Source organism: Nannobrachium achirus (genome assembly GCF_963921795.1).
Source record: "Nannobrachium achirus genome assembly, chromosome: 1".
In the NCBI taxonomy this organism is placed as follows: domain Eukaryota; kingdom Metazoa; phylum Chordata; class Actinopteri; order Myctophiformes; family Myctophidae; genus Nannobrachium; species Nannobrachium achirus.
The window spans coordinates 58,045,740-58,059,125 of record NC_137810.1 but is presented as its reverse complement, the minus strand read 5'-3'; the positions used below and the strand labels follow the sequence as shown (position 1 = coordinate 58,059,125).

The window sequence follows — 13,386 nt, the reverse complement described above, 5'->3', positions numbered from 1 at the left end:
CACACACACACACACACACACACACACACTCAGTAATCAAGTCAAGAAATAATTAATAATGCTAATTTATTAATGAAATAATAATGAATTAATTATAACATAAGATACAGTGAAGGTCCCATTGATAGCAGCATATGAGATTTAGAAGGGTCCCAAAGAAAGAACACAATCACCATTGGTGACAAGAAAAGTTATTGTTGTCTGTTGAAGGACTCGTCATTGCACATCATAGTCACTATCAGGGACGTGCTGGCCATTGGGAAAAGCGGGACAACTCCCGAATGGCCGGTTGATTCCCGGCCAGCCCAGGCCGGCCATTAGGAAAAAAATACAAACAAAATGTCGGCCTTCGTTACATTTTGGGGGCTGGGCGGCCAACAAAGTAAATCGTCACTGTCGGGCAGAAACCTCGTATCTCCAAGTTTCGAATTTGTACATTTTTTTCGCAAAGCAAAGCCCTGCTTCATCATACAAGGCCGTTGCACAAAAGTAGTGAAAACAGCAGATCTACAAGCACACAACGCCTCGCACCGCGAGGCGTTGTGTGCTTGTAGATCGGCTGTTTTCACTAGTTTAAATCATTTTTTAAATGATAAATACAAAACAAACGGTTTTGGACATACAAGGTTTCCACCCGACAACGACGAAATATAACTCATGTAATTGGCCCACTGGCTTGTCACTTGTCATGATCTGAAATGGCAAATCTTTGAGTAGCAGCAGCGCTATAGAGAGAGATCTCTCTCTATAGCGCGCAATGAGGGCCTCTCCAACTCTTTTTCCCGGGCTGAATCAGGGGCCCAGCACGTCGCTGGTCACTATTAACGCAGGGTGGCACAGATGTCATAGGAGACGGGTGCCAGGGTGAGCCCACAGCGATAGTCTAGCACAGGTTTCACACCGGCAGGCATGGAGAAGGAGAACCTCTGCATGAGGGAAGTGAAGAGAAGGAAGAGCTCCATCCTGGCCAGGTTCTCACCAAGACATACCCTTTTACCTGGGAGAGAAGAACAGAATCAGCTGTCCTGTCTGGTGTGGAAAAAGTATTCAAATGTTTTACTTATTTAAAGGTATCAATGCTGCAATGTAGAAATACTCTGTTACAAGTTAGAGGTATGGAATTCAACATTGAATTGAGTAAAAGTACAAAAGTATTAGTATATAAATGTACTTAAAGTACAAATGTAGTCATTATGCAGAATGCTCCATTTCACAGGTTTTCAAATGTATACAAATATTTTGAAAATAGTTCACTATGGGTCGCGATGCGACGCATCATAAGCTTGTAGATCGGCTATTTTCAAATGGACAAAATGTTTAATAGGGCTGTCAAATAATTGTAGTGGAGTAAAAGTATAATTTTTGCCTCTGAGATGTAGTGGAGTAGAAGTAAAAGTAAAAGAAATTTGGAAATACTCCAGTATTAAAGTAAAAAAAAAAAAAAGACTCAAATCTTAAGTACAGTACTTGAGTAAAAGTACTTAATTGTTACTTTAAACCACTGGCTGATATACAATATAACACAGTAGCGCAGTGTTTCTCAACCACTGTGCCTGGGGACCTTTGGTGTGCCCCTGAGAAGGGTCAAGTGTGCCCCTTGAAACTGCTTGAAAGCCAGTATTGTATTTATCATTTTAAAAATTATTTAAACTAGTGAAAACAGCCGATCTACAAGCACACAACGCCTCGCACCAGATCTGCTGTTTTCACTACTGTTGTGCGACAGCCTTGTATGATGAAGCAGGGCTTTACTTTGCGAAGAAACGTACAAATTTGAAACTTGGAAATACCAGGTTTCTTCCCGACAGTGACGATATTTACATCCCCGTATTATGTTCGTGTGCCCATGGATTCTTGGGACATGAAAAGTGTGCCCATGCAGAAAAAAGGTTGAGAAACACTGCAGTAGCGCATTGAGATCTTGTAGATGTAGATCTGCCATTCTCTACAGCTGTAAGTATAACTCGGGCTTTAGGAATCAATGGCTGAACATTCTTACCAGCAGAGAAAGGAAGGAATGCAGCACGTCTCACAAACTTGCCCTCCTCATTCAGAAAGTGTCCAGGGTTAAAGGTCATTGGCGTCTCCCACTCGTTCTTGTCAAACAACACCGAAGTCAGATTGGGAATTATTGTTATACCCTGTTGATTAGATTACAGTCAAAAGTAATTCAAAAACACAACTAATTGTTTGTGTACTAACACAAACAACTATATTGTATCATGTACTGTATAAATGTTACAAGAGTTTTTGTCGACTTTTACTTTTTTACATTAACATTGGGATTGGGAATGACCTTCGGGACAGTGTAACCTCCCAGTTGTACATCCCTAGTAGTCATATGAGGTAGACTGAGAGGAACTATGTTTGCCATTCTCTGGATCTCATGGATGACAGCGTCAGTATAAGGCAAGTTGGCTCGGTCTGCCGTGGATGGCAGTCTGGACTGTCCAATCACACTGTCAATCTCAGCCTGGACCTTTTCTGTTGCACAGGGGAGGATGGATGGAGTAATGAAGTATACATTTTGCGGAACGGGACAGCAAAGGAAGCAACAGTTTGCTGATTTGGCAAATGATCTAACTTTAAGTGACTTTTAGGTGTATTTCAACTGAAGAACACGTCTGTGTGGTGAAACCTTTTTCAGTATTTTAAGTAATCAGCTGATGAACAAAGATTTTATTGAGAAAGTGGGAAGAATAATTTATCAAACTGATTTTGTCTTGTCATTAACTTGATTGATATGAATTTAAGAAAAAAAAAGAATATACGGTATACAGTGTATATATATATATATATATATATATATATATATATATATATATATATAATATTTCTTTAATTCACTTTGACCTATTATACTTTATTTGGATAGACAGGAAGACAGGAAAACTAGAGCATAGAAAGGGGGAGAGGGGAGACTGCACAAACTAGTTGAGCCCCAAACTATTCCCAGTGACAACCAAGCAACATCTGATTTGCAGCAAAGATTCGCCATTAATTTAAAGAAGGAACTGAAGAGAGAAGTTCTTTCAAGCAGTAATCATGGCAGTGCTGTTCACAGCCTGCCACACAAACGTGTCAGTATTAGCCTGTTGATCCTACCCTGGACTTCAGGGTACTTGGTCATATAGAGGAGCCCCCAGCGCAGGGTGGTGCTGGTGGTCTCCGAGCCAGCCACAAACAGATCCAGGGTACATATAACCAGGTTGTCCTCGTTAAAGGTTGTCCCTGCATCCCCCTCACTCTAAGAACGACAATAAAAATGCAATATTAAACACTTAAGCCCTATATTCAAAGGTTTTCTAAAATGTAAATCTAAAATATACTTTCTTTGTTGCATGTTGGTCAAAGACAAATAGATGGGGTTGAAAACATAACATCCTTGGTGGAAGTAATAATGGGAAAAATTGGCTATCATTCCATCATGCCATTGCTGATGATAATTATAGATAATTTGCTTTCACTACATGGTTACATATCTTTTATCTTAGAGGGCTCCAAGTATCAGGGACAACAAGTATATATTGGGTAAGGCAAGGGCTTGGAAATGGGTTGTCAAAGAGAGGACATACATACAGTACATATCAGATTTGCACTTTGGAACCTTGACTCTTTACCTACCGACAGCATGTCACACAACAGTAGATATTGATTGTGTATAGTACTACAATACATCAACACAAACATGTGTGAATGGAGCACATACTCATAAAGCAATGGTAGACTGTTTGCAAACGTTTGCATAAGGTTTACATCTATTTTCTACAGTCTATGCCTGGTTTACATTAGGACAGGGACATATTTGAAGCTTTCGGTCACCGTTTGAATCTCAGTCAGGTAGCAGTCGATGTAGTCTCTGGGTTCTGTGGGGTCCCAATCCTTTTTGTGCTCTTTGATCTCTTCTCTCATCAGCTCCTTCGCCTCCTCCCAGATGTGTTTCATGGTCTGATGTGGTCCTGGTAAACATCTCATCAGCATGGGAAAAGAGTTGTAAAGCTGTATGATTGAGCAACATTTACATTTAGTCTGTGTGAAAATGTAGCCAAAAGGTGTTGTGTCTTATGCATCAAGCAGATTTTCTATAATATAAAAGATTGCAGTGTAGTGAGTTTGAATAGCATGTACCGTACAGCAACTATACCTGTGCCCAGATGGAACCCTCTATCTCGAATGCACTGTCAAATTTCCCCATCAGTTTCAAGAACCTCTCATTTCTGTAGTCAAAGCGATGACCAAACACCAGGGTGCAGATGATGTTGGAGACAGCGTTGCTGAGGATTAAGTGAGGCTTGAATGGACCACCTAAACAGAGATCATTCATTTATATATATTTATCTGTTTTTAGGTTTGTTTGTTTGTTTGTTTCAAAAAAGTTTCAAGAATTGCTAGCCGACCCCCCCTCATCCCACTTGTCCCTTCTCTGCACTATTATGCTCGAGCCTCACCTGCAGTACATAAATAGATACTGTGAGGATGAACTGCACCTACTGTACATAAATATATATACTGTGAAGTTTTTAATTACACCAACCTGTTGCACATAGCACACACTGTGAAGTTGTTTACAAAAAGTTAAAGTACAGTAGCTACCACAGGAAAATAATGCCATCGGTGTACACAATATACCAAACTTTATGCACATGTACAGCTGAGGATGCTTTTTTCATTCTCTTTGCTCTTTTGCACTCTCTTTCTTTCCTACGTCATTATTACTTATAATGTTATCTTTAGATGTGTTGTGTTTTGTTGTTTTGCTGTTATTTTATATATTCCACTGCATTGTCTGAAAGAAAGCCGAACTAAAAATAAGTGTTACTATTATGCACATGTACAAAAGACGTAACAATAAAGTACAACCTTGGATCTTGAACGTAAGTTTTGGCAACTTGTACGCAGCTCCCATGAAAGAAGGCTTTTGATCAGAGGTTACACTACTGTATATTTACCTTTATGGTCAGACAGTTCTTTGGCTAAGTGTGTAAACTCTTCCAAGATGGCTGGTTCCAGGGACTTCTTACCAACTCCAAAATATTTGAGTGTGGAAAGAGCAAAACGCCTCTGCTGCTTCCACATGTGTCCACTGGTGATAATCACGCCTGAGGAGATACATCAATCAGAACAAACTGATGTAACAGAACAAACCAGTTCCTGAGAGAATTTGATACAACGATATGTCAGATTAATTTAGGACAGATCCATGTAACATCCATGCACCCATTCATTATGCATTCACTGTGTGCTTGACAGATGAGAGTTCTGTTCTCACTTAGGCCTACCTCGATTGTGGGATATGTCGTTCTGGAGGGGCAATATTGGTCGGTCTGCCATGCTGTCTCCTTGGGTTACCAGAGCCTCTTTCAGGATCTTGAACCCATTTAGAACCACCATCCATGTCTGACCCATTCTCACACTGTACACATCCCCATATGTTTCTGACAACTGGAAAGAGAAAAGCAGACTACTAAGTACGTTTTGTACATTTATTCTTTATGTTTTGTTTTGTAATTTGTTGTTTTTGTATCCATCCATATATATCTTTAGCTGCTTTGACAGGCTAATAGAATAGCCTGTCAAATACTTTATCAATCCCTGGAGGAAAATTAAAAACCACAGCAGCTCTCATCAGCAGAGCACACACAAGGCAGTAAATGTAGTAAGATAAAATAAACAAATTAAAAATCAACTTAAAAGGTTTAAAATGGCCACAGCCCACAGGTCATTAATCTTAATGGTAATGATAAATAAATACGGAGAGGCAGAAAGGGTTTAAGACAAGCATATAAACATTATGTTGAGAAATAATTGCATACAAGCATACATTTGATTTAACTAAAACTGTAGCTCAATAACCCCATCAATACACAGTGTGGTGGCTCAGTTGTACACAAAAACATGTCTTACCTGAGTCAGACTCAAATGTATCCTGTTAAAATCAACAGTAAACATGTTGCCAAGGAAAGGCAAAGCTCTGGGTCCAGGAGGGAAGCTGCTTGTCCGACGGTTCTTGAAGTAGTCTGCAAATATCAAGAAGGTCACGGTGAAGAGGAGGATACTCTGAATATCCCACCAGTGCCACAAAGATGGCCCAGATGCAGGAGAGACAGAACCCATGTTCATAAACACAAGCTCCTCTGCACAAAGTGAATTTAAGAACAACAACAACGCAGCATGAGAGGAAGGCCAGCTTGGTGTTTTGCTGCTGCTGGCACAAATCCAATCAAACACTAGGCTACTTATCCTGGACCTTGATCTCTTTATTCATGATAATCATAGGTTGTTGATTTGCCCTTCAGCCTAGGAGGGCTACCCACGACCAGTGGTGTAAAGTACATTTACCCAAGTACTGTACTTAAGTACAATTTTGAGGTTCATTTACTTTACTGGAGTATTTCCCATTTAGTGTACTTTTACTTCTACTCCACTACATCTGTAAATAGTGTACTTTTATTCCACTACAAAAAATAATAGATTATTTTTGATTATCAAACATATAATTTTCCGAATGTCTGTCTGAGTGAGTGTCTGTCTGTCTGTCACAGCGTTTCTCCTCAGTGGCTGGAGCAATTGATCTGAAATCGCATCACCATTAGCATATGAACACACCTGACATAACTGTGAAGCCCGTTTGTCACTTTCACAAATCATATGCTGTATATTAGCATTTTTATGGTGTATCTATATCTATTCTGCATCTAGCTTGAGGCATGTCTATTCTGCATCTAGCATGAGGCAACATGTTTAACCAGCTCTGTGTGTGTGTGTGTGTGAGTGTGTGTGTGTGTGTGTGTGTGTGTGTGTGTGTGTGTGTGTGTGTGTGTGTGTGTGTGTGTGTGTGTGTGTGTGTGTGTGTGTGTGTAGGCGGGTGGGCAGGCAGGCGGGTGGGCGGGGAGGGGGGTCGTTTGTCTTGCCCTGTTACAGATGTTGTCCAAAAATCACGCAGATCGGTACACAGTATCTCTATAGCCATTAAACAAAACGGGTATTTCTTACATTGATGCTCCTACATATTATCATGCAAGCACCAGTTAAAGTTACTTTCCATCCCTCATACTGTGTGCACAGTGCACATCCCATAACCCACACACTGCACATAATTTCGGAGCTCATATGTTTGAACGGGTAAGGGCTAGTTACTACAAAACATACATTCCACTTCAGCCCTATATCATTTTTTACCAGTTGAAAATAGCTGATCTAAAAGCTCACGTGTCGCATCACAACGCATTGTGAGCTTGTAGATCTGCAATTTTCAAAACATTTAAATACATTTTATACATCTGAAAACTTGTGAAATGCCTATTTTGCATAATGAATACTTTTACTTTTGTACTTAAAGTATATTTTGATACCAATACTTTTGTACTTTTACTCAAGTAAATTTTTAATTCCTGACTTTTACTTTTAACAGAGTAGTTCTACATTTTAGTGAAGTAATACATGAGATTGTACACACCACTGCTTAAAGGGGAGAACCACCCATTTTCAATATTGAAACAACTCAAAGGTATATTAATGACATAGTTCAATGATAGGGGATATAATATTTACCAGGGGGAGAGTACAGATTAAAAATGTATCCGTTTGCAAAGCATGTAATATTTGGGACATTGAAAAGAACATGGGAAAGAAGAAAATCATCAAATACATGTATTCTATAAACCAAACCCACGGTGGCAGTATAGTTTCACACAAGGAAAATGAGTGTAGACATCCTCCCTTGCGTCAGCTGTTGCCCGGCAACCATGCAACAAACTAGCCAATCATAAATGTCTACGGCTGTGGAAAAGGAAGTGCGTAACCTGCTGCAGTAGAAATCGTCCTCTGTAAAGTGTGCAGGGTTGTTGACAGCAGGTCACCTAAGGACAAGAGCATCAGAATCATGGTTTTCGAAGAGAAGATGATCCTGAACGGAGAGCCTGAAGATGTAAGACGCCTATCTATGCATTGAGCCAGGGTTTAGTTAACCTTGCACTTCATGGATGGACCTGGACTAGATATTATAACCCTACTACTAGGCATTCACGACACAAAACTAGCTAGTGTTTGCTAAACAACATTAGCTATAGCTATCCTATGCTACACCCGTTAGTTCAGTTTGGCATTGCTTTGGCATTATGGTGTGCTTTTGTTTACTCCTTTCACAAACTACATGCTCTAGTTTGATGTGGGATAATCGGTGGTCCTGAATCTTTTAGATTTAAGATTGTGAATTTATTTTCAGGAGGAGGAAGAGGAGGAGGAGGAGGAAGAAGAGATGGTGGTATGTTCTTAAACTCATTTCAAATAAAAGTCTGTTCCCAATCCCAACCCACTATCGGAACCCCTTTTACTGCCAGTGTGTAGCATAAAGTATGAATCAAGGTGTTCCAGTTCTTAGTACTCGTCTAAACAAATGAGTGCGGTTAACCAGAAGTGAGTGAACGTCCTGGTAAAGCCAGCAGTATAGGGGTCCCCACTCCCCTTGGTGCCAGGCCAGGACCAGATGGGAGCCAGAGCTGAGCATTATATTGTGTGTACAGTGCACTACAGAGTATACTGTATAGCAGGGGTTCCCAAACGTTTTTGTCTCAGGGCACCCTGACCCCATGAATATTTTTTTTAATCCGAGGCACCCTTACATTATAATTTTCACTCCCAAGACCTTATATTTATAGCATATCATATTCGTTGTCGGGTGGAAACCTTGTATGTCCAAAACCGTTCGTTTTGTATTTATCATCTATAAAATGTACAAAACTAGTGAAAACAGCAGATCTACATGTACACAACGCGTGAGCATGTAGATCGGCTGTTTTCACTAGTTTTGTATGATGAAGCTAGGCAAAAGACGTACACATTTGAAACTTGGAGATACAAGGTTTCTGCCCGACAGTGACGATATTTTAGTGATTATGTTGCGAGGAAAACGTTGAGATAATAGCCATTTTGGTTAGAACTGACTGAAAATAACTTTGTACTTCAAGTTTAAAATGATACTAAATAATATTTTTTTCAAGTGTCCAAATAAATTCCAAATATTATCAAATGATCTCGCGGCACCCCTGGACTGCCGTCGCGGCACCCCAGGGTGCCCCGTCACCCACTTTGAAAACCCTGCTGTATAGGTCAACATGCCATTGGGTCAGTTTATGCGTATCATGTGTACATACAATCATAATCACGGCATCATGGCGAATTTCTGACTACAAAAGGTCACCCAGAACCTTCCATCCTGGCTGAAAAGTGATGCTTTTTTTGTTCCGTTTATAATAATTAGGAATACAAGAACAGTCTGCACCAAGGTAACCAGAACGCTCGCCCTAAACACGCTCTGCCCCACCATGAGTAACTCCCGTGGCCGGACCACTGTGCCCGCTTGACGCAGAACGTTTGTCCTCCGCCTGGCGGACCACTCTGCCCGCTTGGTGAGAACAGACTAGACTTTGGACAGAGATAACCGGTCCTGGAGCGAGTGTGTTTTCGGGCGAGTGTTCTTGTATTCGGCACCAATACCTTCTCTGCACCACGGAAATCTGCGACCACGGAGTGGTAGGCACCAAGTATTTCTTGGCACCAGAACCCACTCCGCCCCAGGAACAAGGCATTCACACTCCCAAGACGGCAAGCGTTTGACGTCTCGGGGGTATGAGACTGGGGGGTGGGGGCGGATTCTGTCCCTTTCGGGATGTAACTTTGAACGGTGCTGAGTTGCCTGAAGCAGACTTTGTAACAATGGCACAGCGACTCACTCACCTAACGGCTCGCTTGACAGTTCCTCTCATGGCTCGAGTGTGATAGCCTCACGTTACAAGTGTGGCTGAGTGTTCCGCCTCACTGGTGCTGCATAAATAAAAAATAGTATTGAGTACTAAGTCTTGGTGCTGACCGTTCTGGATATCCTAATTCGAAACAAAACAAATATGGCACATCTAGCGGTGACGCGTTGTGAGCTTGTAGATCTAGTTCTGAATTCCCATACGTCAGGTTCTGTGAACCTTACCTGAAACCGAGCTGTACCGTATGGAAGCAAATCCAGGACATGTGAAATACGTTTCACGGCATGGCAGAGTTCACTTTTAGTTTAAGCGATTAAACTGCTGGTAGTAATGGCTGAATGATCCATCAAATGGCTAATTGTAACTTCCTGTTGTAGGATCCTATTGATGCCATGAGGCAGAAGTGTGAAGAGACTCATCATTGTGTCAATTTTAAAGAGAAACTAGAGCAGTGTGAGACCAGAGTTGGCTCTCGCTCCCAAACCACAGAGGACTGCACAGAGGAGCTCTTTGACTTCATTCATGCTCGGGACCACTGTGTACGTATGATATCTGCCTTATAGCAGGGACCACTATGTATGTATATATGTACAGTATATATGCCTTATAGGGACCACTGTGCATATAATGTCTGCCTTTGTTTAACCTGAGGCTGATTCTACAAATGCCTTCTTTAAAAAAAAAAAAAAGATTTGTTTTGGGGCATTTATGCCTTTATTGATAGGACAGTAGACTGACAGGAAATGGGGGGAGAGATGGGGAGCGACATGTGGCAAAGGTCGTCCGGATCGGGAATCGAACTTGTGACGCCGCCAGGCACCCATGCCTATGTGGCAATGCCTAAGTGCTATGCGCCTGGAGCAGTAGGCCAGCAGGCACCCCTACAAATGCCTTCTAATCAGTATTTCTCACACGTTCAAGATTTTTCCCAAAAAAAATCAAAAATAGCAAATGTACAAGCTTGCAGCATGGCATAAAGTGACACACTGTGAGCTTGAGGATCTGCTTTTTTTTAATGTTATAGCCCAAGATAAAAAAAAAAAAAAAAAAAATAGCAAATGTACAAGCTTGCAGCGTGGCATAAAGTGACACACTGTGAGCTTGGAGATCTGCTTTTTTTTATTTTATAGCCATTGCCCAGATCTAAAACGACACCGATGCTTTCCAGGGTTTTAATGGACTGAATCAGCTGATACTGACACGATACTCCTAAGCTCTTAATAAGCTTTTTCCAGTGATTCTGCCACCTCTCCAGACAATAGCGTTGCAGTATAGTGTATTCTGTTTGCCTTTTCCCGTTATCACGTGACGCCTGCTCCTTTCTTTGTTTTTTTTTTACCACTTTTCATAACAGGTGACTCTGCCAAGAACCTTTTATTAATTCTTAGCTTTCAAACCACCAAGGTCTTATTCTTTCTCTACTCTGCTTTGCTTATTAGAGGAAAGTACTGGACAATGCAAGTAATGCACAAGGATGTTCCAATAAATATATTTTATTGGGTACAAGACACTGACATTTCAATGGCATGGCATCTTCAGAGTGAAACAAAATGTATTTAACAATAAGAATATTTATTTTCACTTTATTTAAAAATAACAGTACGGCTAATTCATGATTATTTTCATGATTATTTACCTAAGCTGGGGGTGTCATTTTCAGTATATCACACACAACAAAAATAATCCAACTGTGGTTACCTGCAGTGCCTATCTCTTGAGCTATAGAATGACGGTAGTATGAATCCTGGTAATTTTTCAAATTAAATTATTTTCCATAATTCAATCTACAAATTATGCTTTGATTTTGAGAATTCCCCCCACAAAGTGTCACATTGATGCGTTGATTGTAACTTTATCAATAATGTTGGATTTGAACCGCAGTGGAAAATTATTTGACAATTAATGTAAGACACAAGGGTCATCTTTTACCTAAACATCTGTACCTTTCCTTCTAGGTGTCAGGAAAGCTCTTCCATTCTGTCAAATGAAGTCCTACTGGTCTGCACTGCTGGCAAATTGATTCAATAGATTCTTCATGTGAAATATGACAATTATGTGGTTTTAAGAAAGATCTGGCTGCAGATCTAGTGTATGATACAGCTAGTGCACACTGTATTTGTTCATGTGAATAAATTGTACATTAAGTATTGAAGGAAGAAAAGCATTTGTGAGAGCATTTCAATAAACTGCACTATGTTCTTGGTCTTAAAATGAATTGTCTCATCTGTCCAAATACATATACAGTTCCTAAAATTATGATATAAGGATGTAAAGTCAATTATTTAATAGAGGGCCTCCTGACGGAGATGCTATAAAGTCTACATGTATCTGCTGGTGGTTGCATTGTATCTGCTGGTGGTTGCATTGAGGGGGGAAACCTTGTTGAGGTGAAAAACAAAAAAAACAACGACCTCTGTAAATGTTATACATATTAGAGAATTAGTGTATATTTCAGTCAGGAATTGGCTATGATTATCATATAAACATACTGTAGATTAGAAATTGTGCAGCCAGGGCATGCTGTGCGTCTATGATGATCATAAACATACAGTAGAGTAGTGTATTCTGTGCATCTTATCTCTTAGCTTTTATCTTGGGTATTTGAAATGAAATAATTGTCATAGGGGAAAGTGAAAGTGTTTATTCTCAGCAGTGAATGCAATATCTGCTCCAAATACTGGAGTTTTAGCCAGCCTAGCGCCCCCTGCGGTCAATACTACTGTATTGGGTGTCAGAAAAGAAGACGGACAGACAGGCTGAGACAGCTCCTCGCTCCGACACAATAAGGTGTTTGGATGGATTGATTGAAGAGGATATCAAAAGGGAAGAAACTGTCATAAAGAAGAAACATAAATAAAACATTAATTGGAGTCGTTTAAAAAGCTAATTTTAGTTAAGTTATGCATGTGTGACATGACTTAACTAAAGACTTAACATGTTTGGTTTAATTGTTACTTAACTTTTTAGTTGATTTGAGGTTTTATTTGGGTAACTGTTTTCGTAAAACAGCTGATCTCTATGGGCGGGGCGTTCCGTGCTTACACTTCCTGATAACTAGCAAGGCTATGTAAAGAAGGAAAAGTCAGACAGACATAAATAGACACTGCTCTGTGACCTTTGTAAAGTAATAAATCGGCCCAGGAAAATAGACACAGATGATCATATCACACTGTTTTCGCCTTAATCTCTTGTTTTCCTATCTGTACATTTTTTTTAATCAATTATGGAAAGAGGCGAGCACGTGCCATATGCTGGCTTGTGGTGGACATTTTTTTCTTTTTTTGCCACGGACATAAAAATTAGATGACAATAATATTACCAGAAACACATAAAGAGATAGCCCTGATAACAGGTAGGCCTATGTAACACTGAGTGTGGGTCCTTGCAAATAAAACAGTTGAGAAGTGAGAACCACTATGCCATAGTGTCATTGTACCAGTGAACTGTACCGTCATGAAACTGTACCTTTTCCTATGCAAACTTCTAATAAAGTCTTCAATCAATCAATAGTAAATCAGAGTCATACATATTCTGAAGAAAGCCAGGTTACTGACATTCAGTAATTGGGTCTTATCATGATAATTAATTATACTTATAAGAATCATAATGGTGTGTATAAAAGAAACAT

At 40.1% G+C, this 13,386-nt stretch overlaps 2 protein-coding genes across 2 annotated transcripts; one reads left to right on the top strand and one right to left on the bottom strand.

The window, feature by feature from the left end:
• Positions 1-564: 564 nt before the first annotated feature.
• On the bottom strand, positions 565-6,201 carry LOC308293521 (cytochrome P450 2J6-like). Its single transcript, XM_080736089.1, has 9 exons — positions 5,905-6,201; positions 5,280-5,442; positions 4,950-5,099; positions 4,145-4,305; positions 3,823-3,999; positions 3,106-3,247; positions 2,297-2,484; positions 2,000-2,141; positions 565-997 (listed from the first exon to the last, which is right to left on the bottom strand). The coding sequence occupies exons 1-9, from the start codon at positions 6,118-6,120 to the stop codon at positions 822-824; spliced, it is 1,515 nt and encodes a 504-aa protein (XP_080592215.1). The 5' UTR covers positions 6,121-6,201; the 3' UTR covers positions 565-821.
• Positions 6,202-7,830: 1,629 nt separating this feature from the next.
• On the top strand, positions 7,831-11,969 carry uqcrh (ubiquinol-cytochrome c reductase hinge protein). The gene is made up of 4 exons (XM_080724094.1): positions 7,831-7,927; positions 8,225-8,263; positions 10,136-10,297; positions 11,714-11,969. The coding sequence occupies exons 1-4, from the start codon at positions 7,883-7,885 to the stop codon at positions 11,744-11,746; spliced, it is 279 nt and encodes a 92-aa protein (XP_080580220.1). The 5' UTR covers positions 7,831-7,882; the 3' UTR covers positions 11,747-11,969.
• The last annotated feature ends 1,417 nt before the right edge of the window (positions 11,970-13,386 follow it).

What these genes read in the sequence shown, in the direction of transcription:
- LOC308293521 (XM_080736089.1), bottom strand. Translation starts at nt 6,120, where the DNA reads ATGAACATGGGTTCTGTCTCTCCTGCATCTGGGCCATCTTTGTGGCAC. An exon ending in CGACATATCCCACAATCGAG is followed by an intron (nt 5,100 to 5,279) that starts GTAGGCCTAAGT and finishes GTATCTCCTCAG; the next exon opens with GCGTGATTATCACCAGTGGA. An exon ending in AGGGTTCCATCTGGGCACAG is followed by an intron (nt 4,000 to 4,144) that starts GTATAGTTGCTG and finishes TCAATCATACAG; the next exon opens with CTTTACAACTCTTTTCCCAT.
- uqcrh (XM_080724094.1), top strand. Translation starts at nt 7,883, where the DNA reads ATGGTTTTCGAAGAGAAGATGATCCTGAACGGAGAGCCTGAAGAT. An exon ending in AGGAGGAAGAAGAGATGGTG is followed by an intron (nt 8,264 to 10,135) that starts GTATGTTCTTAA and finishes TTCCTGTTGTAG; the next exon opens with GATCCTATTGATGCCATGAG. An exon ending in TTCATGCTCGGGACCACTGT is followed by an intron (nt 10,298 to 11,713) that starts GTACGTATGATA and finishes CTTTCCTTCTAG; the next exon opens with GTGTCAGGAAAGCTCTTCCA.